The sequence below is a fragment of the Dama dama genome, chromosome 13, assembly GCF_033118175.1.
Source record: "Dama dama isolate Ldn47 chromosome 13, ASM3311817v1, whole genome shotgun sequence".
NCBI classification, from domain to species: Eukaryota; Metazoa; Chordata; class Mammalia; order Artiodactyla; family Cervidae; genus Dama; species Dama dama.
The window spans coordinates 55,453,657-55,477,665 of record NC_083693.1 but is presented as its reverse complement, the minus strand read 5'-3'; the positions used below and the strand labels follow the sequence as shown (position 1 = coordinate 55,477,665).

The 24,009-nt window shown below is 35.4% G+C and overlaps 1 protein-coding gene across 1 annotated transcript in view; it reads right to left on the bottom strand.

Moving 5' to 3' along the window:
* Nucleotides 1-24,009, bottom strand: part of MIPOL1 (mirror-image polydactyly 1) — a 259,816-nt gene that overhangs the window by 87,205 nt on the left and 148,602 nt on the right. The window contains exon 11 of the mRNA XM_061159190.1: nt 9,816-9,910. Coding sequence (XP_061015173.1) covers nt 9,816-9,910 — 95 coding nt within the window. The remainder of the gene's footprint in view (nt 1-9,815; nt 9,911-24,009) is intronic.

Sequence of the window (24,009 nt, the reverse complement as noted above, 5' to 3'; positions counted from 1 at the left end):
ATCAGAAAAATTTTTATTGACCCTTACAGACGCTCCAAGCACTGATTCAGGTATAAGATGTGGTGGTAAATAAACAAAATCCTTGTCCTTGCAGAACTTAATTTCTAGAGGACAATGGACAAATACATTATAGTATCATGTAGGCTTGCCATTATTAAGAAAAATACAGGACAGTAACAAATAGTGTGATACAGCAAGGAGGTAGACTATTTTAGATAATGTGGCCAGGAACATTTAAGCAGAAAGTTGAGCAAAGTGAGAAGTTGACTCGTGACACTGTAGTGGTGGTGGTGGGCTTGTAGATCAGGCAGAGAAAAAAAGTTGAGATTTTGTGATGGGAACATTCTTAGAATGTTGGAGATAATAAGAAACCTGGTGTGGCTGGACCAAAGTAAGAGTAGACACCTGTTAAGAAATGAAGTTAGAAAGGTAGCAGGGGCCAGTCCATATGTGGACAAACACTCCTTTTATAATTAAATAAGAAAGAATATCTGGAGTCACTACATGATTTAGGCAGCTGTTGTTAAATGAATGAAGTAAGCAAGATACTATTGACTCTTGAGTGTCCCTTGGGCAGTAAGGAGATCAAACCAGTCAATCCTAAAGGAAATCAACCCTGAATATTCATTGGAAAGACAATGCCGAAGCTGAAGCTCAAGACTTTGGTCACCTGATGGGAAGGGACAACTCATTAAAAAAAAAAAAAAGAAAACCTGATGTTGGGAAAGATTGAGGGCAGGAAGAGAAGGGGGCAACAGAGGATGCCATCACCGACTCAATGGACATGAGTTTGAGCAAACTCCAGGAGATAGTGAAGGACAAGGAAGCCTGGCGTGCTGCAGTCCATGGGGTCACAAAGAGTTGGACATGACTGAGCAACTGAAAACAACAAAAGCAGGATGGAAAATGTGGTAAAATGGTAAATGCCAGCCCCTTTTAGAGAAGGTAGCCTCTATTTAGCCTCAGCTAATTGTTGAAAAGCACAGGTATTAATTTTACGTGTTAATGCAGCTCGACTATGGTGCTCAGCTGTTTGTTCATCCACCAGTCTAGATATTGCTGTAAAATTATACTTTATATATGATTAATATTTAGATCAGTAGGCTTTGGAGAAAGATTAGTCACCATAATATGGATGGGCCTCAGCCAATCAGTTGAAGGCTTTAAGAGAAAGACTGAGATCTCCCAAGGAAGAAGGAATGCTGCATCTTGGGACTCACAACCACAACAACTCATTCCTGGTTCTCTAGCCAGCTGACTTGCCCTGCAGATTTTAGATTTACCAGTACCCACAACTGCATGAGCTACCAGTTGGCATTAGTGGTAAAGAATTCACCTGCCAATGCAGGAGACATAAGAGATGAGGGTTTAATCCTTGGGTTGGGAAAATCCCCCAGAGGAGGGCATGGCAACCCACTCCAGTATTCTTGCCTGCAAATCCCATGGACAGAGGAGCCTGGCGGGCTACAGTCCATGGGGTTGTAAAGAGTTGGACAGGACTGAAGTGACTGAGTACAGCACACAGTTCTTTAAAATAAATCTCCCTCCCTGTACATATCGGTTCTGTATCTCTGGAGAACCCTAATACACTTGCCATGCTAAGGATCCCACATGGGCAGATCTTCCAGCTTTTTTTTTTTCACTATGGGAAACAATGTTGCAAATGAATATGGAATAATGCTACTGTTTCCTACACATTTTTTTAATTGGACCTGTGAGAATTTATTCAAGGAATATACACATGTGCCAAATTTCTAGGTAATGGATAATGCTCTCCAGAATGGCTTTAGAAGTCTATTTACAGTCTGCCTAAGCCTTTTTTTTTTTTAATTCTAAATTTTAAGAAAGGTAAAATCCAAACAAATGTTACGGACAATGGTTTTCAAATTTGAACACTGTTGGCCTAAAAGAAAAGAAACTTTGCAGATAAGATACTTTATCATATAAAGACCTTGTTTTGCCCCACAGCCCTACAAATGACTGACTGAAAAGCTGAAGTAGGTCCATGTTATTTCCAATTAACTCATCACTGAGTTCTTATTATGTGCATTGCACACACTATCACTCTACAGAAGAAAGTTTTAATCTGAAGAGACTTTCAGTCTAGTGTTAAATTTTACTGTCTATTCATTTGCTTGGCAAATATTTACTGAAGGCTTGTAATATATAAAAAATGCAAGCCTTAGAAGGGAAATTAAGAGAAATATTCATAAAGGTGTTATATAGGTGAGCATGAGCTATGTATGATGAAGGAGCACTGTATATAATTATGGTAGTTAATGTTAGGTAGAAGGAGATCACTTCTGGTTGAGAAGATCAGAAAAAGATTACCAGAATAGTTCTTAAATTGTGTTCTGAAGGCTCAGTAAGAATCTAATAGACAGAGATTGGGAGAATTCCAGGAGGAGTAAGATGACATAAAAAGAAAGCAGTGAAGTGGGAAATTTGGGGTATGGCCAGGAAACAGTGAATAATTCATTTTGAGAGTACAAATAATACTACAAATAATAGCCAATTTAGTATAACAAATATTTGTTGGGTGCTTATTATGTGTGAGGTAGTGTACTGGCACCAGTGACACAAATATGAATGAAACCAGAAGATAAAAAGATGATTGGTGGAACACTAAACCAGAGATAGAGGTGGCAGCAATATCAAAGGTTCATAAATATTAGGTTAAAGGGTCTGGAATTTATTGTATAGGTAATGTGGTATTTCCCAGGTGGGGCAGTGGTAAAGAATCTGCCTGCTAATGCAGGAGGCATAAGAGACAAGGGTTCGATCACTGGGTTGGGAAGATCTCCTGGAGGAGGGCATGGAAACCCACTCCAGTATTCTTGCCTGGAGAATCCCATGGACAGAAGAGCCTGGTGGGCTACAGTCCATGGGGTTGCAGAGTTGGACATGACTGAGTGTGCATACACACACACACACACACACACACACACACACACACACACAATGTGACATTGCTGAATACTGCTGATATCTGATTGAAAGGTTGAAAATAATGTTTCAGAAATCTTAAGAGGAGTAAGGAATGGAGACAACTAGATGACGTAGCTAGAAAAGATTGGGAATGAAATTATATAAGACTGGTCTAAGGTAGGAATTTTGCAAAGGAAGGAGACACTGCAAGAAAAAATCTAGCAAAATTTGATTACTAATTAAATTTTAAAAAGGGACAAATCAAAGATTACCTATGCAGAAGGCAACAAGCATCTGTAGAACTCTAATAATAGTGCCAAGATCAAGGCAAACACTTTACTTTTCTATTTACCAAAATACAAAGTTAATTTTTTCTCAAGCTGATGAAAATGATGTTAATAGATGGCAAACTCCAGGATCTATAATTAGCAGTCCCATTCTAAGTCTGGATCTTTTGCTAACCATGATAATTAAATGGCAAAATATTTTGTTAAATGCTCTTAAAAGAGGAAGCTGAACAATTTTACAGAATAAAAAGGAGCAGTTGAGAGCTATACATGTTGAACTTTCATGTTAAAATAAGGCACAGAAAACAGTGAAAGTCGGTAATGCTAGAAAAAAAATTCCTTCTAAATTCAAAGTCATAGAAGACATAAAATATTTTGGTAGCCTCCATAGTTATTTAATTGTTGTCTTATATGTCAATAAAGCAAAAACATTTAAAGTTATTTTGATCATTGATACTATTAATACATTTCTTTGGCACAGTACTTTATAGTTTTCAAAAACATTAATAAAAAAAAAAACTCCCCAATTGTCATAGTAAGTGGCTTAGATAATTCACAAACAGGTGCAACTCCCTGGTATAAGAAACTAGTTCTTAATCCCAAACATCACTAAACAAAAAATCTAACCTACTTCATACAAAATGGTTAGAAATGTCACAGAATATCAGAACTAGAGAAATCCCCAAGTCCAAGTTAAAGAACTTGAAGCCTAGAAAGCCTGGAGTTTGTCTATGTCAGAAAAAATTTGGTTAATTGCAAAGAAGCCCTTTCAATTTTTTATTACTGTTTTGGCAGTATTGTTCCATAATATAGTTCCACAATAATTAATTCTGATAAAAATACAGATATAACGAAATGTTTGTGTCACTGGGTAGTCCAATTATAACACACACCTAAGAGGTCAGGATTGAGTGTTCAGCCCCTCTTGATGAGGGCTTTGCATTGAGAAAAATGTTGCTTCTTGGCTAGGGTTTGCATGCTGTTGAATCTTACTGATGCATAGTTCTGACTACTGAATGAGAAAGCATCACCATCACCATTACACACACACACACCCCCCAAACCCAACCAGCGCCTAGTGACAGTCAGTCATATTTCTGATTATGAAGGATAGGATATATAAAGACAAAATATATATATAAGAAGTAAAAGAGACACATACTAAATAAAATTTATAAAAAGAATGTAGGAAAAAAAAAAAAGCACCCCACCCTCTTTTTGAGTACATTTGATATGGCTTGTGTCTTTATGGCTTTTATGACTTAGAAATGTAGTATGTCATGAACCCAGTAAGTAGGATTTATTTTTAATCCAGTATTCACTATGCCAAACATTTAAGCATTCTATTTAATTTTTTAAAAAAATACTATTAAAATTAGAGGAAACACACCACCTTAAAATATGAAGCAGACTATTCAATATTTGTGATGTTCCAGAATGTCAAATCTGCCATGTTCTGAAAGGCATCACAACTTCTCACTTGGAATTGAACAAAACAACAAAAATTTAAAATATAATCTGCAGCTATTATGATTATATTAAATCCTAGTCTACTGGCACTGAACAACAGGATCTAATTCCTATCTACAAACTTGAATTTACACTTTTTTTAAGCAGAAGTAAATACAGAAGTACTATAAAATCAGCAAACATTGAAACTTAGGCTTTCTCTCGATTAGAAAAGAGTTTGTTATTATTATGCCTCCTGAGCTTAGGAATGCAGCACTACAGGTTTAAAGAACAGGAAAAAAATCATTACTAAATACAAATCTAACTCCTACAAGTTAAGATTCTTCCCTGATGAAACAGTTTAGATTTACATTAATGAAGCTGTTGTAGATGAATTCAGTATTTGGCAGAAAGGAAGTTACTAATACTTTACTAATAGCACTTTTGTAATAATACCATTTCTTTTAAACCTTCACACTGATTCGTCTCCTGCTATCTCTGCTTTAATGCGAAGGAGCCATCACTTATACTGGTAAGTTTACTATCGCTACCCATTCACCTCACCTGCCCCGTCACTAGCTGGGCCAAAGGACACAAAGGCCAACATTTCCTTTTCTCAGTTTTCAAAGTCTTCTAGGACTCAAAGGAAACAAACAGAATAGGAAAATCTCATAATACATTCTTCCATATTCCTATTCCCATTCAGGGAACGAAACATTTATAATAAACAGTAGCTCTTGGTGTAACCCAGCTAAAAAAAATGACTTTTTAGAAAAAAATTAGAAAGAATAAGGTCGATATCAAGAAGAATAAAAGTCATTAGCATATTTTAATATGCCCCTAACACTAATGACTGATCACCTATCCTCTTTTGCTTTGGCTGTTGGAAAGTTTAAGACAGAATTATTCTTGAGGCTTATTCTTTTACTGTTTCATGGTAAATATGCAAACTGACTTACTCCTGGCTCTAGCTTCTTGTCCTATTCCTATATTTTTCTTAGTGTATTTTTTCTTAGTTATTGATAAGCACCTTTCTTTGACATGACCATATACATGCATGGGTATATATATATTTATGTGTAAAACTGATTTGAATAACTAAAAGTGTATTTTTTCTTAAACTTTATTTAAAAAATACATTACCTATTATGACATACATACACACATGCAAACACACATGAAAATTACAGAGTTAGTCCTGGCTTTCTTCACAATCAATATGGAACTCTTCCCCCGTCTTCTATAGCAGAGGAAACTTTGAAGAAAAAAAAAAAAGAGTACTATCTCTTATGAGTTAGTTATGTTTCATGTATGGATCTGTAACCACCATCTATTCGGGTGTGTAAGAAATACTGTTTACTTTCACCTAAATTAGAATCTGGGATTCCAGGAAATTTAAACTTTATTGTTTTTGGAAATTGCCTCTCTCGTCCTAGAGTTCTACATCCCAGGAATCTTACTCCTATTCTATTTAAAATAAATTTCTGAATATCCTCACAGAATGTTTTCTATACCTTAAAAAGGAAACTTAACTGTGAGCTTAAATTTATTTATATTCATAGCTATTCTTATCTCCTTTACTCCTGTCTATAAGCACAAGGTGACCATCTTCCTGTTCAAGGCAAACCCTTCTACAGATTCTTAATTCCATCTCTTCCTAAATTTGGGCGGGTTCTGTTCTAGAACAATTCTCTCTTGGCTCTTTCCAATGAGTCATAAACATGCTCAAATGTCTGCCATTTTTCAACAACAAAAGACAAAATCCTTAACCCACTTTCCTTTCTTCTCAGCTATAATACTTTCTTATTCAGGTTTCTTCAAGGATCACTCAAACTGATAGTTCAAGCTACTATTCTTCTCTCCCTCAAATCATTCTTGAACCTACAAAAAAAATTGGCTTCTATACCTAATACTCTATTAAAACTGCTCTTATAGATGTCAATAATGGCTACCTCGTTTCAAACAAATGGGATACTTTTTGCTCAAATCTTAACTATTTAGAAACATTTGACTTAAAAAAATTTTTTTAATTAAAATCTCCTTCCTTGGCTTCAGTGATATTGTTTTTAATTCTACTCTTACCTCACTGACTTCTTGTTTTAAAAAGAAATTTAACATTGGTTGAGCACTAATAATCAGCCAAACACTGTGTGAAGGGTTGCTTAAAACAATTCTAGAAAATTCCCTGGTGGTCCAGTGGTTAGAACTCTGTGCTTTCACTGATGAGGGCATGGGCTTGATCCCTGGTCAGGGAACTAAGATCCTCCAAGCTGTGTGGCCTGGCCATAAAAAACAGAACAACACAAAACCTCTATGTGGTAGGTACTTCAATTCTCATTTTATAAAATGAAAATGGTCTTGGAGAGGTTCATTTATATAAGGTTACACAAGGCAGGGCTGTCTAACTGCAAATCTCTGTAGCTTTACTACATTATCAGCAATTAAAAAAAAAAGTAGCAGTGAGAGGGGTCTTTGTGAAGCTTATCTTTGAGCCAATAATTGTTAACTATTTAAAGGAGGTTATTTAGCTCTGCTAGATTCATGTAGATTTTAAAAAGTCTTTGAAAGATAAATGTTTAATCCACGTAATTTTCAAAAATCTTTCAATAATCCTCTGCAATTCAGCAAAGAGAAGGAGTATCAAGGTTTGTTTTTCAGTAAGTAAGGTCAACTTATCCAAGATTAGCACATCACCCTCAGCATTCTTGGACACTGTCACTTTAACGACAGAACACCTGCTGATCTGTCTCATGGCAGGAGAAGGTGCCATAAAAACTCCCTATCAATGGGGTGAATGACTACATACCATACCGCAACAGCCAAGGTCTAAGCATAAACCACACAGTATTCATCAGTCTTAATAAAGACTTCTGTTATTCTCCCAAGAAGTAACCCTAACTTAATGCAGCTAACTGAAGTGTGCATCTTAACTGGCAGGCTTCAAACTTGGCTGCACAAGGGAATTTCTAAGGAGCTTTAAACAAGCCAAAGCAGAGTCTTACTCCAAGAGACTCTGAAGTAATCAGTCTGGGATCGGATAGGGATCAGGATTTTTAGAGGCTACTCAAATGATTCTATTGCATAATTACAGCTGAGAATCCACTAGTGTAAAATGTATGTGTGTGCTAATTCGCTTCAGTTGTACCTGACTCTTTGCAACCCTATGGACTGTAGCCTGCCAGGCCCTTCTGTCCATGGGGACTCTACAGGCAAGAGTACTGGAGTGGTTTGCCATTTCCTCCTCCAGGGGAATCTTCCTGACCAGGGATTGAACCGGCATCTCTTATGTCTCTTGCATTGGCAGGCAGGTTCTTTACCACTAGCTCCACCTGGGAGGAAAGACTGTTATATTCATGCTCTTAAAAAAAAAAGGACTGGACATCCTCAACTACTACCAGGGTTCTGCTTGCCCACATACCTACTGATTCTAATTGCAAGCAAATGATTTCCCCATGGTCAGTCATCAACCAAACATACTTGAAATTCGGTAACTGTGTTAGTTTCCTGAGCTGCTGTAGCAAAGTACCCAAACTAGGGGGCTTAGAACAACAGAGATTTATTATCTCACAGTTCTGGAGGCTACAAGTCCAAAATCACGGTTTCAGCTGGACTGTGTCTTCCATGAAGGCTGTTAGGGAGAATCCTCCTGGTGCCTCTTTTAGCTTTTGGTGTTTGCGCCAATCCTTGGTATTCACGTGCTTGTAGATATTTTACATCTCCCCAGGCACAAGGCTGTCTTTGCCCCAGGTCTTCACATAATCTTCCCTCTATGCCTGAGTCTCTGTGGCTAACTTTCTACTTTTTATAAAAACTTCAGTCATAATGGGTTAGAGCCCATGCTAATGATCTCATTTTAACTTGATTAGCTCTGTTAAAGACCTTATTTAGACCCCAATAAGAGCACACTCTGAGGCACGAGGGGTTAAGACTTCAATATATTTTCGTGAGGGACGCAATTCAACCCATAACAATAACCAATTAGGATTTATATCAAATAACACTGCTTCAAAGCATGGATTCTTAACATGAGGATGGGAAAAAATTTTCATCTTTATTTTTCACTCTCATGTAAATACAGTATTTCTTACAATTATGAACACAGGCAACAATCTTCAGTAGTATTATTAGTGGTTCTTGAGACTTTGTGCCCATAGAAACCACTGGTATTTTCAGGTCACATTTCAAAAATATTATTTATAGTTATCACTACTTTGAAATTACAGTTTTTAATAGACTTGCTGTTTGATAGTTATTTAATGTATTAGTGCATTAATATATCATGATGTCATACCTTCATAATTTTATGTCAATAAAACCAATTTTGATTTAATTGAATTTTATGCACTGAACATTATTTTGAGAAGGGGATCAAAATTTTAAAAAAACTTTCAATAACCGACAGTTCTAGTTAGTGAATTCTGCCATTTCAGACTTGACGTTTTTTAATTTTGTTAAGCATTTAAAAATATGCAGTGCCTTGTACATCATTTTCAAACCTTTTATAAAAAAAAAAACTATGATCCATCGTGAAAATATATATTTTACAGGTAGCCCAAGACACAATCTTCTCTCTCACACACAACACAAAACTGAAACAAAAATGTCACAAAACAATATTTACCCTTACTGCACTCTTGACATTTTCTATTCTATTTCCATTCATTAAAAAATGCCAGTGTGACCTACTGAATTAATTTCACAACTAATCTTGGAGCATAAATTAAATTAGTCTTAAAAATCCTTTAGTGGAATTCCTTTAGAAACTTCTCATACTGTGATAGTTGAAAGGCTGTTATTACTACTATTCATGTACTATTTTAAAAATATATTCCTTCATTTCAGAGGTGCCATTTAGACGAGCAAATAGTTTAAGAGCTAAGCAGCCTCCATTTAGACAACTGGTTAAGAGTTATGTAAACTTTATAATTCCCATTTTAAAATGGGAGTCTCAACTTAAACTTTATCAAATACCAGAAGGAAACAAATAGAATAATAAGTATTTTATGCCTGAATCATTTTAAAATTACAAAAATGTCTTAAGTGTATAATGTTTAATTTCATTGAGGTATTTCCTCATTCACCACTATAAAATTGGGCAGAAACATTTTCCAAACTAACATTTATTTATGCCCAGGATAAAAAGAATTTTACCTGTAGTAAACTCGAAGTGTCTGGATTTCTTCTTCCAGTTTTTTGTACTGCTGAACTGCGGTTTCTCTGGCTTGTTGCATAGCTAACAACTTTGCCTGCAAGTAATTAACATTTTAAGAAATTAAATAGCAGTTTGGTACCTTTAAATATACTACTATAGTATGAATAGAAGTCTTTAATTTCTGGGAGTTAAAAAAACCCATCAGTATTTTTAGTAGTGGTTCATAATTTCCCACAAAATAATTCAATTATATTAATAACAGAAATATTAAAGACATGAACATATTTAATTTACCAACTTTGCTCATTTCTAAACTTCAATCTTATTCATCTGTATCATCAGATATATGCCTTTCTGCAATGTTTAACTTTACACACAGAATTCAGAATGTGGAACATGGGTTCAGAGCATTATCTAGAGTAGAGATAAGCACAATGGGTGTTTCACATATAAATTTTATGTGGCTCCACTGCCTGATCGCTAGATTTTCTTTTAACTTTATTAATAGAAACTCAGAAAATTCTAAATATGTTAAGCCATCTTTGATATTTAACATGAAAAAAATTGCACAACACTACAACCTGATTTTTACAGATATGATTTAACCTCTTCAATTCCTTTTCTGCAGGAAAAAAAAAATCTCTAAAGGGAGAATGGCAGTAATTTTGAATGTTGGAGATATTTTACTCAAGGCTTGTTATTGTTCATCTTGGCTTATAGTGTTCAAATTTTAAAGAGTCTTAATCAGTTTTTCAAGAGTTCAATAGTAATTTTAAAAAAAATGTACCTTCCAAACATCATTCCCAAAATTTCCAGCAGAGTCAAAGAAAGTTATCAATCCACCTTTTAAAGTATGGTACTGCAGAAAAATAATGACCCAATCAAAAAATGGGCCAAAGATCTAAACAGACATTTCTCCAAAGAAGACATACAGATGGCTAACAAACACATGAAAAGATGCTCAACATCACTCATTATCAGAGAAATGCAAATCAAAACCACAATGAGGTACCATTACACACCAGTTAGAATGGCTGCTATCCAAAAGTCTATAAGCAATAAATGCTGGAGAGGGTGTGGAGAAAAGGGAACCCTCTTACACTGTTGGTGGGAATGCAAACTAGTACAGCCACTATGGAGAACAGTGTGGAGATTCCTTAAAAAACTGGAAATAGAACTGCCATATAAGCCAGCAATCCTGCTCCTGGGCATACACACTGAGGAAACTAGAACTGAAAGAGACACGTGTTCATTGCAGCACTGTTTATAATAGCCAGGACATGGAAGCAACCTAGATGCCCATCAGCAGACGAATGGATAAGGAAGCTGTGGTACATATACACCATGGAATATTACTCAGCCATTAAAAAGAATACATTTGAACCAGTTCTAATGAGATGGATGAAACTGGAGCCCATTATACAGAGTGAAGTAAGCCAGAAAGATAAAGACCAATACAGTATACTAACATATATATATGGAATTTAGAAAGATGGTAATGATAACCCTATATGCAAGACAGAAAAAGAGACACAGATGTACAGAACAGACTTTTGGACTCTGTGGGAGAAGGCGAGGGTGGGATGATCTGAGAGAATAGCACTGAAACAAGTATACTATCAAGGGTGAAAGAGATCACCATCCCAGGTTGGATGCATGAGACAAGTGCTCAGGGCTGGTGCACTGGGAAGATCCAGAGGGATGGGATGGGGAGGGAGGTGGGAGGGGGGATCAGGATGGGGAACACATGTAAATCCATGGCTGATTCATGTCAATGTATGGCAAAAACCACTACAATATTGTAAAGTAATTAGCCTCCAACTAATAAAAATAAATGAAAAAATAAATAAATAAAGTATGGTACTGGTAAGTCAAGACTTTAATTTTGCTTATTTAAAGTTTAATTTGCATGAAAAGGCTGTCTTTTGCTTTAAATGTGTTTGATAGATAACATGAAGCAAACTGTTATTATACATGTCACAAACTGCACTAAAGGTAATAATTAAAAAGTAATCAAAAGTTGGAGGTTGAATGAAATTCATTAATTTTGCTGAACTCATGATTTCACTGAAATTATTTTCTCGCATAAGAATGAAGTCATAAGATAAACTGTGAAATCTGATCATAGGAAAATTAATGAGTGTAATAAATAAACATTAAACAGTGCCACTTTTCTATTTTAATAATGCAGAATTATAAAAAAATAGCAGTTTAAATTTTTATATAAAAAATTAAGCACCAAATTAATTAGCTATCTGCACTAGCAAATCCTAACAAAGTGTTACTTTTAATTAAATTTAAGATGTTCAAGTGCTTGCTTTAACATGTCACATTCTAGAATTATGGATGAAATAGTCTCAAAAATTATTTTTAAAAAAGCATTTAAAGCTGGTTCTTGATGCCAATAATTAACAGCTTTGCTAATTTTGAGTATACTATAAAATTAACTGAAAGGGTAACTTGCATGACCGAATACCCACTGTGATTAATAAGAAACCAAAAAGAATTGCCCCCAAAATATTTCACATTCAATTTACAAAACATCAGACATCCTGTTGCATGGAATTTAAGAACTACCAACTATTTGACAGGTAATTGATAATTTGATAAATAACCATGGGACAATGTTAAGAACCTGAGATGATTATTTTTAAGCTTTTGTACCCGATACTTCTGCAGAAAACCGAAAAACAAACAAACCCAAACACAAAGCCAAAAACAAAACCAGCAATGTTGTAGCAGGAAAAAGCCATAACAAAGACTATGCCTAAAAAATTTCTGCAATGAAAATGGCATGTGAGAACCGTAGTAAAATTCCCCTGCTTTGGGTAAAAATGAACATTCCATTCCTCTTCCTACACTCAATTCACCATGAAGATTTGGTGTTGCTTCATAGCAACCCATTTGATTTATTACTTCTAATGCCTAATCTTATATCTAGGCACTGGAGACTATGTTCAAAGCTATTATAAACCTTCTGGCCTTACAAGCTCCTTCCGCTACTTTATCAGATACACATTTATCTGGTCAACTTTTTTTAGGGGTGGGTAAATACTGTCACCCTATGGCACAGTGATCCTGTTTGGTGGCTGGTATAAACTTCCTTCCCCACTACCTCAGGTACTCAAGTATATATCATCTAGAATTAAAAAAAATATATTTATTTATTTAGTTGTGCTGGTCTTAGTTGCAGCACATGGGATCTTTGACCTCCATTGCGACATGAAGGATCTTTTTTTTTTTTTTTTTTTTAAGCTTTGGCACACAGGATGTTTTAGCTGTGGCATGCAAACTCCTAGTTGCAGGATGTGGGATCCAGGTCCTGACCAGGGATTGAACCCAGGTCCCCTGCATTGGGCATGTGGAGTCCCAGCCACTGGACCGCCGGGGGTGTCCCTACATGGTCTAGATTGTTCAAACAGAGTAGTCCATCCTGATAACCCCAGAAGAAAATTGAACCTTGATGACATCATTTGTATCCCGGATCCCTGTACACCAGACAGTTCCAGATTCATTTCTTGGACACACGAGTTTTTTTTTTTTGCATAGGCTACTTTGAGTTGGATTTATGATATATGCAATGTAATGTCCCTGGTGGCTCAGAAGGTAAAGAATCTGACTGCAATGCAGGAGACCTGGGTTCGATCCCTGGGTTGGGAAGATCCCCTGGAGAAGGGAATGGCTACCACCTCCAGTATTCTTGTCTGGAGAATTCCATGGACAGAGCAGCCTGGTGGGCTACAGTCCATGGCGTCACAAAGAATGCAAGCAATGCAAGAAAATTTAATTAATTTACATGTGCTGTTTATACCTACTGCATTTCCTAGTTTTATTATTGAAAGAAAAGTGAAAGCGTTAGTCGCTCAGTCATGTTGATTCTTTCCATCACATTGCAAGTCAAAAATATATTTAATCTCAAAAACAATAAAAATTAGCAAACAAGATATTTTTACTGTTTCTCTGCCATCATATTTCCTGTATTTCTGGTAATTACTTGTCAATCTCCCAACCCAATCTTCAAACTACAAAGGTTCTGAGAGTTCAAGTTACCTGTTTGTTGTATATCCTTCTAGAAATATATATACAAGCATATATATATATATTTTTACAACCAAATAAAACTATTTACAATACTGATAGTATTCTTTACACACTATTGAAAACTTTTAGATTTAAAAGTTTTGCTATTTTGCTTTCTATTAAAAAAGGAATCTTTTATCCCAACCCAAGTGTTGCACTCACTAATCACATTTCCTTCCTTCCCTCCAACCCCAAGGGGAAACATTTCCATGAACTTGGGTTCATCATTTTCAAGACTATTTTATAGTTTTACAATATAGTTATGTACTTACAGATAACATATTTGATTGTTTATACATTTCTAAACTTTACATAACTCTGGGAGATAGTGGAAGACAGTGAAGCCTGGCCTGATACAGTCCATGGGGTCACAAAGAGTCAGATACAACTTAGCGACTGAACACCACAATGACAAGCTTTATATAAATGATACTCTATACATTCACAGACAATTGCTAATAATTACCTTCACACATTGTGAACATATACTTTAAAATATATTTTTGAGCACAGCATATAGTGAGTCAAAATTTCTAAGTATTGCTGGCCCTCCCTATCCACAGGTTCCATATATACAGATACTGGAAGGCCAATTAAGGAACTTGCACACTGCAGATTTTGATATCTGTGGGGGTCCTAGAACCAATCCTCTGGATTGGTATACAATCCTTGGTATTGGTATTGGTATACAATCGGATTGATAACAATCCTTGTTATCCGCTGGATGATAAGGGACAATTATATGGTCATAGATTTAGACACACATTGTACACAAGTATAACATTTTTTAAACTTACATTTTCAGGTAAAAATTTTATTGAAGTAAAACATTCATAACATATATAAATATATACATACATGAATTGTTTAGGTAGGCTTATTGAGTTATAATTGAGGCAAAGTAAAAATTCACTCATTTTTTTGGTGTACAGTTGTATAAATTTTCACAAGTTTATATAGTTATGTAATAGCAATGACAATCAAGACACAGAATATTTTCATTATCCCAAAATGTTCCCTTGTGCAACACTGCAATCAATGTCCTTTCTTTACATGTAGCTCTTGGCAACCAGTGATGTGATTTTTATTTTTACTGCTATAGTCTTCCCATTTCTAGAACATCATATAAATATTATATAGTCGACAGCCTTTTGAATTTGGCTTCTTTTACTTAATGCTTTTAAAGATTCATTCATATTACTATATGGATTAGTAGTTCATTTCTTTGTATCACTAAGCAGTACCCCACTGCATGGATATACTATAATCTGTATATTCATTCACCAGTTGATGGACAGTTGGATTGTTTCCAGTTTTTGGTAGTTTCAATAAAGCTGCTATAAACATTTGTTTATAGATAATTTTGTGGAAATATGCTTTCATTTCTCTTACTTAGGTAAACACCATGGAGTGGAATTGCTGGGTCCCATGATAAGTGTGTGTGTTTATATACTTTAAAAGTTATGTACTCTATTAAGTTATATACATTATAAAGAAACTGCCAAACATGCTGCCTAAATTGATAAAACTTAAAAACATCTGTGCTTCAGCAAAGGAAACCCTAAGCAAAGTGAAAATACAACTGACAGAATGGGAGAAAATATTTGCAAACAATGTAACTGACAAAGGATTCATTTTCAAAATACACAAATAACTCATACAACTCAACAACAAAAAAACCCCAAACAATTCAATCAAAAAATGGGCAGAAATAAATAGGCATTTCTCCAAAGAAGACATACAGATGACCAACAGGCATATGAAAAGATGTTCAACATCGCTAATTATCAGAGAAATGCAAATCAAAACCACAATGAGCTATCACCTCACATAGGTCAGATGGACCACCATTAAAAAGTCTACATATAACAAATACTGGAGAGGGTGTAGAGAAAAGGAAATCCTCCTACACTGTTGGTGGGAATGTAAACTGGTCCAACCATTATGGACAACAATATGGAGATTCCTCTAAAAACTAAAAATAGAGTTGCCATATGATCCAGCAATCCCACTCCTGGGCATATACCCAGATAAAACTATAATTCAAAAAGACACACATTCAAAGCAGCACTATTCACAACGGGCAAAACATGGAAACCTAAACGTCCATCAACAGATGAATAAAAAGCAAAGATGTGACACATATGTATAATACAATGCAATACTACTCAGTCATAAAACAAAACAAAATAATGCCATTTGTAGCAACATGGATGGAACTAGAGATGATCACATTAAGTAAAGTAAATCAGAAAGAGAAAGACAAATACCATAAAACCATATCACTTATATGTGGAACCTGTAATATGACATACACAAACTTATCTATGTAACAGAAACAGACTCACAGACATAGAAAACAGGCTTGTGGTTGCCAAGTGGGGGGTGTGTAGGGGATGGACTGAGTGGGAGTTTGGGGTTAGCAGATGCAAACTACTGAATATACAGCGTCAATAAACAACAAGGTCCTATTGCCTAGCACAGAGAATTATATTCAGTGTACTGAATATAAAAAAGAATGTGTTTGTGAGTGTGTGTGCGCGCGCGTATATATGCTGCTAAGTCGCTTCGGTCGTGTCCGATTCTGTGTGAGCCCATAGACGGCAGCCCACCAGGCTCCTCCGTCCTGGGATTCTCTGGGCAAGAATACTGGAGTGGGTTGCCATTTCCTCCTCCAAGGCATGCATGCATGCTAAGTCGCTTCATATATATGTATATGTAAATCATTTTGCTACACACCAGAATTTACCAGAACATTGTAAATCAACTAGATTTCAATAAAAAACAAAACAAAAACCATCTGTGGTTAACCACAATAGCAATGCCATTTGTTGAATGCTTTCTATGGGTTGGACATTGTACTGAGTATTTGAAATGCCAGGCCGGATGAAACACAAGCTGGAATCAAGATTACCAGGAGAAATATCAACAACCTCAGATAAGCATATGATACCACTCTAATGGAAGAAAGCAAAAGAGGAACTAAAGAGCCTCGTGATGAAAGGGAAAGAGGAGAGTGAAAAAGCTGGCTTAAACTTAAACATTCAAAAAACTAAGACCATGATATCTGGTCTCATTACTTCATGGCAAATAGATGGGGAAAAAGTGGAAACGGTGACAGATTTCATCTTCTTGGGCTCCAAAATCACTGTGGACAGTGACTGTGGCCATGAAATTAAAAGATGCTTGCTCCGTGGAAGAAAAACTATTACAAACCTAGACAGCGTATTAAAAAGCAGAGACATCACTTTGCTAACAAAGGTTGGTATAGTCAAAGCTATGGTTTGTCCAGTAGTCAGGTACAGATGTGAGAGGTGGACCATAAAGAAGACTGAGTGCCAAACTGAGGCTTTTGAATTGTGGTTCTCGAGAAGATTCTCTTGAGAGTCCCTGGACTGCAAGGAGATCAAACCAGTCAATTCTAAAGGACATCAACCCCGAATATTCATTGTAAGGACTGATGCTGAAGCTGAAGCTGCAATACTTTGGCCACCTGATGTGAAGAACCGACTCACTGGAAAAGACCCTGATGGTGGGAAAGATTGTGGGCAAGAGAAGGGGGTAAAAGAAGATGAGATGTTTGGATGGCATCACTGACTCAATGGACATGAGTTTGAGCAAGCTCCAGGAGTGAGTGAAGGACAGGGAAACCTGGTGTGCTGCAGTTCATGGGGTCACAAAGAGTCAGACATGACTTAGCGACTGAACAACAACAACTATATTCACAAATCAGTGAGGTAATTCCCAGTATCCCTATTTTACAGATGATTAAACTGAGGTCCATGAACATTAATCAACTTGTAAATATAACAGAGCTAGTGACTGATAGAACTGAAGCACATATTCAAGCCTATTTGGAACAAAATACATATTTCTCCCTTAAACCTCAACATACAAGCATTCTGGGCTGTGTGTGGGGTATCTTTTCTCTTTGTTTTCAGGTTTTAAAGCTATAACTGACATGTAACATTATATTAATTTTAGGTGTACAACATAATGATTATATATATATATATATATATATAGTGGTGGTTTAGTCGCTAGTTGTGTCCAACTCTTGCGACTCCATGGACTATAGCCTGCCAGGCTACTCTACCCATGGGATTCTCCAGGCAAGAATACTGAAGTGGGTTGCCATTTCCTTCTCCAGGGGATCTTTTCAACCCAGGAATCAAACCCGGGTCTCCTGCACTGCAGGCAGATTTTTTACCAATTGAACTATGAGGGAAAGGGGCTCAAAGAAATATATATACATACTGCACAATAAATACCACAGTAAGTTAACATCCATCACCTCACATGACCACATTTTTTTTTTCTGTGATGAGAAGTTTTAAGATTTACTCTCCTAGCAACTTTCAAATATATAATACAGTATTGTTACTATTCTGTACTTTAGCACTTCTCCAGAACTTATTTACCTGAAGTGACTGAAAACATGCTGGTTAATTAGCTAGGTTAACCTTATAATTATCTCATTATTCTTAAACTGTATCTATCTTGAGCAATACCATCTAAACAGGACAACCAATTGTACTATTAATGCTACTCTTCAGAAATTAACTACATTATTTCCTTAGAGTTTTATCTAGTAATGTAGAATCACAAAGAAAAGACTACACTATTCACATCAGTGAACACTATTTGTATGGATATTGTGGAGAAACCACTTTTATCTTACTTCAAAATCTTGTTATGTTTGGTTTTTGAATGTGTTTTTAATAGTAATAGTGTGATACAGTTAAACCTTTCTTTGGTAACTCCAAGATCATAAAATGGAAATCTCCATAAATGGAGAACAGAGGCATCTGATCTTATGCATAATATCTACTAAAGAAAGAACCATACAGTACAAATCAAATCATAGAACCAAATCCTGAAAAGGATTTCAGAGGTAATAGAGTCCTCTACTTTTATAGGTGAGGAAATTGTTGCTAATATTATACAATATGTTTAGAGAAACATTTGGGAACTGTTTAAGGTTTCATACCTGATTAGAAGTTTGAACTAGCATAACACTATCCAGAAAATATTGCTTATTTTTAACAAGCATTTAATATATATGTTAACTGTTTTAATATTTTAGAGTAAGCACAAATATATGGACTGTGCTATGTTATTAAACACATCTGTAAGGTACCTAATTAGAGATTTTCAAACAATATGTCTGATTGCACAATTGCTCAAACAATATGAGTATAACCATTCTAGTATTTGACACTTTAATCTCAGAAGCTTATTAAGAAGCTTGTAAAGTAACACTGCAAAAGGATATCTAAAAAATTAGAAGCTACTAGATTAGAAAGATACAAATGACTGATTTTAATTACATCTCCCCTTGATAAGAAGACTAGGATTACAGCAGTATATTACTGGAGTGCATTGCTCTTTCAAAGGTTATTCCTCAGAGGTTATCTTTTGTCCTCATGTCAAATTTCTTAGACTAAGCATGATCAGCATTTAGACTCAAAAGCAGTCGCAATGCACTGTTTAGTGATCTATGGTTTGAAATGGAAGCAGAAATAAAAATATACACAGGCAGAGAGTGATCTATGAGCAGTGAGAAGAAACCACGAAGCAGAGAAAGGAAGGGTAGAGAGAAGTAAGCCACGAAGACAGCACAGAGCATTAAGAATAAACTTGGGTTTCACTTCCAGCAATTAGTTCTATGAATGAGTAAGTTAGAGCCTGTGAACCTCTATTTTCTTTTTGGTAAAGTAAGCATAATATCACATCTCACAGGATTATGATACAATGATAAAATAAATTCCCATACAATATAGCCATATCAACGTGAATAAGTATATAAACTGCACAACAGAAACTGCTGAACTTTTGATGTGAAGTTACTGTGGAAAGAGCTATGTCAGTAAGGAATAGCATTGTATAAAGTAACAGGTCAATAAGGTGAGAAGGAATCGGGCTTAAAGTACAAGTTCAAGCCATGTGGCCATCTAAAGAATGGTTGTTAAGAACTAGAGTTCTTAAATATTTTAAAAATGTAGGTTGTAAAGATTGTGTTGCAACTACTCAATTATTGTTGGAGAGTGAAAGCAGCCATAGACAATATATAAATGAACAAGCATGGCTGTATTAAAAAAAAAACAAAAACTTTATTTACAAAAATAAGGAGCCTGTCCAAAGGCCATTGTTTGCCAACTATGTATCTGGAGAGTCAGACACATAGAACCTAAAATATTTCTTGGTCTTTATAAACTTTTGGCTAATGCTGTCAGATACCTGGGGAAATGAAGAAAGAAAATGTTGCTCTGTCTGGACAAACACGTTTCGGGGTGCAATGAAACAAAACACTTGAAATTCACACTCTTCTAAAACAGATTTGGCAGGACACATAACGATAGGAAGGAAAAAAGGAGTTAATGGTTGTGTGGTAACCACGTGCTGGCATAGGAATGGTGCGTTGTGACAGGAAACCACCTTGTCAGTGAGCTATGATGTCACCTATTGGATACAAAGCAAAACAAACAAAAAACCCTGCAACTTTAAATTCTATTTTCCCTGATGTCAAGAGAGTTTTAATAGCATTCTTTTTATTTTTTAAATAGCATTCTTTTTTTATTAGTGTTTGCATGGAATATCTTTTTTATATCCTGTTAATGTCAATCTTTTTTACATGCCTAGGTTTAGATGTGACTACTGTAAACAGCATAAAGGAAGAACTCAGAGATATTGCAAGCTCAGTTCCAGACCACTGGAATAAAGTGAAGACTACAATGAAATGAGTGACATGAATTTTTTAGCTTCCCAGAACGTACATGTTATGTTTATACTATACTGTAGTTTATTAAGTGTGCAATAGTATTATGTCTATAAAATCAATGTGCTTATCTTAATTAAAAATACTTTATTGTTAAAAAATGCTAATCATCATATGAACCTTTAGTGAGTCATAATCCTTTCGTAATAGTACCATCAGAGATCCCTGATCACAGATAACCATAATAAATAAAATGAAAAAGTTTGAAATAGTGAGAATTATTAAAATGTGACACAGAGACACACAGTGAACAAATGTTGTTGGAAAAACTGTACTGAAGACTTGCTTGATAAAGGGTTGCCACAAATCTCTTACCTGTAAAAAACTCACTATCTGAGAAGCACTTGCCTGGATTTTTTTCAGACTAAAAATCTTTTGTCTTTTAACTAGGACATTTGATCTCTTTACAGTTAATGTAATTACCACTAGATTTGGGCTTAGGAATATATTCTTATTTCCTGGTGGCTCAGATCATAAAGAATCTGTCTGCAAAAAGGGAGACAGAGGTTTGATCCCTGGGTCAGGAAGATCTCCTGGAAAAGGGAATGGCATCCCATTTCAGTATTCTTGTCTGGAGAATCCCATGGACAGAGGAGCTTGGCGGGCTACAGTTCATGGGATTGCAAACAGTCAGACACAACTGAGCAATTAACACTTTCATATATTCTTATCTTGTACTTTCTATTTGGCCTGTTAGCTCTGCTACATTTTTCTTTTAAAATCATCTTTTCTTGTTATATTTTCAGTTCTTCTATTATCCCATTTCCCCCTCTTCATTTAATGCAATAATTCCTTCACATTCTTTTAATGATTATCCCAGAAATTACAAGATTCAACTTGATTTAGCATAAATATAACATTAACCCCCCTTGACAATTAGAGGACCTATAAACCCTTAACCCTTTTTACTTTCACTCCAATTTATTTATTACTGTTTTTAAAATTTATTATAATTCACCTTAGTTAGGTTTAATTACCCCAAAACGTTACTAATATTATTTTCTTGAGTAAGTGTATATTTATATTTGTCACTTTTTTTGTGTTTCATTCCTTCCTCCTTGGGAAGTTCCTTACAGAATCACATTCCTTCTACTTAGTTATGCATCCTATTCCAGCTCTTGGAAGTTTCTTTAATACAAGGCTGAAAATGACTAAATCAAGTTAGTTGTGAATTCATATTTTCCAGATAGTAATTTATGGGAATTATGTTGGACTTAATTGGCGATATCTTTCTCTGAGGAGAACTTGTGTCTGTTTCATTAGGGAGTCAGAGGAGACAATTCTCAGATAAATTTCAAGAAGCCTGGATTAACATCGTTTCTGGCTCAGATGGGGATCCCAGGTGAAGATCAAAGTACTTCTATAGATGTCTGCCCCTGGTTCTTCTGGGGACCATTGATTTGCCTCCTTTTGGAGAGGGGAATATTTCTGGCTCAACCCTCAGTTTTTTGGTAAAATAAAATCTTTGGAAAATTTCCTCTATTTTTTATGAGTCTAGCAATGCATGAATTAGATTTTGTCTAGGACCTAGCAGGCTGGCAGCAGAAAGGTCCCCACAGTATGTTTTTGTTACACTTCAAGAAGAAAACGCCTATACTAAAATTTAACATGCATTATGCCATCAAAAATAGACCAAACTATTTTTATAATTTAATGTTTGGAATTCTCAGATTTGGTACATTAACTAGACTTAATTATTTCAATAATTTAATGATTTTTTTGAATTGTTTTTGATTAGAAAAGATATAAGAGAAGGTTTCAGGTCACCACGTGCAAGCCCTTCTCTGTGAATACCCTGCTGTGTGGAGGTCTAGTCTAAAGTCCAAATACCTGAAACATAAAGTAAAATTTTGAACATGTCATCCTAACAGTATTTCCATTATCACTTTTAAGCTGTGTATTAACTAGCGTAACATCATTAGTATCTTTTTTTGCTTTCTGTTTAAAAACAACAGCTTCTCCGTTCTACAATAAACACACTGTAAGAATGAAAGCTACTTATAACAGATTAATGGTCAGAATCACTATAGCAGCTAGCATGGTTCAGTTGAGTGATAAATTGTGTCATAAGCTTGTCATGTCTGATCTCCAATAACTGCCACATATTCTAATTAAACAAATAGAAGTTATCATAGTCTCACTTATTTTAAAGGGAAAGTATATATAAATAATTATTTAATTGATAAAATGTTGAAAAGCAGAAATTGAAACATTCCCCCTAACTACACTTAACAATGTGAATCCTTTCGGAAAAAAAATTCCTTGGGGTGGAAGAACTGGTTGTTAGGAAATTATTTACTAAAACTCTCTGTTTTTAAGGTTATAAATAAAAGTTAGTGTCAGAACCAGAATTTGAGTACAGAATTCTTAACTACTTATTCAATAACCTGGGACTTCCTGGGTGGCTCAGATGGTAAAGCTTCTGTCTACAATGCGGGAGACCTGGGTTCAATCCCTGGGTCAGGAAGATCCCCTGGAGAAGGAAATGGCAACCCACTCCAGTACTATTGCCTGGAAAATCCCATGGATGGAGGAGCCTGGTAGGCTACAGTCCATGGAGTGGCAAAGAGTCGGACATGACTGAGTGACTTCACTTTCACTTTATTCAATAAACAATTCTGAGTTTATGTATTAGCTACTTTGCCAACTTCTCCAACTTTAAAGGAGCCATTATATCTGATTGGGATGACAATAAAGACAACACAGTTTACTCCAATTTCTCTCTTTTTCTGTTCACTGTCATTTATTTTAAAGTGTTTTTTTTTTTGTATTTTTAATTTTAGTGTATGAATTATATAATTTTAAAGCCACAAGTAATTCAACATATTTATTTTGAAGCATTTGTGCATTAATTCAGACTGTGGAGGTTCTATCTTTTCCACTGAATGAACTCTTATCTCAGAAGATACTACCTTGACCTTAAATTTGTTGCTAGTTAGATCCCATTAGATGTCTGGCTCCCAGGACTTCCTGACCATACCTCTGAAAGTCATTTATACTGATACGTACAAAACCACTGACCACTTCATTGGCTTCACTAAGAAATTTATTCATCATTAAATGAGATTTGCTTTTTTTTAATGTCTAGAAAACAGGTTAATCAAGCAGTAGTCACAGTCTTCAGAGAATATCCATTAAACTATTGATTTCCTGTCTATCACACCACTTGTTCTTGAGGTTATTTTCTCTGGAAAAAAACCTATATGCAAGAAAACACTTAAAGCATCAGCTGGAATGTGAGTTCCCTCCAAAATGTCCATTCTCCTTTTTCATGGCATGATACATTCCTTTCACTAAGCTTGCTCTCTTTGGTACTACCTAAGAACATGAGCACA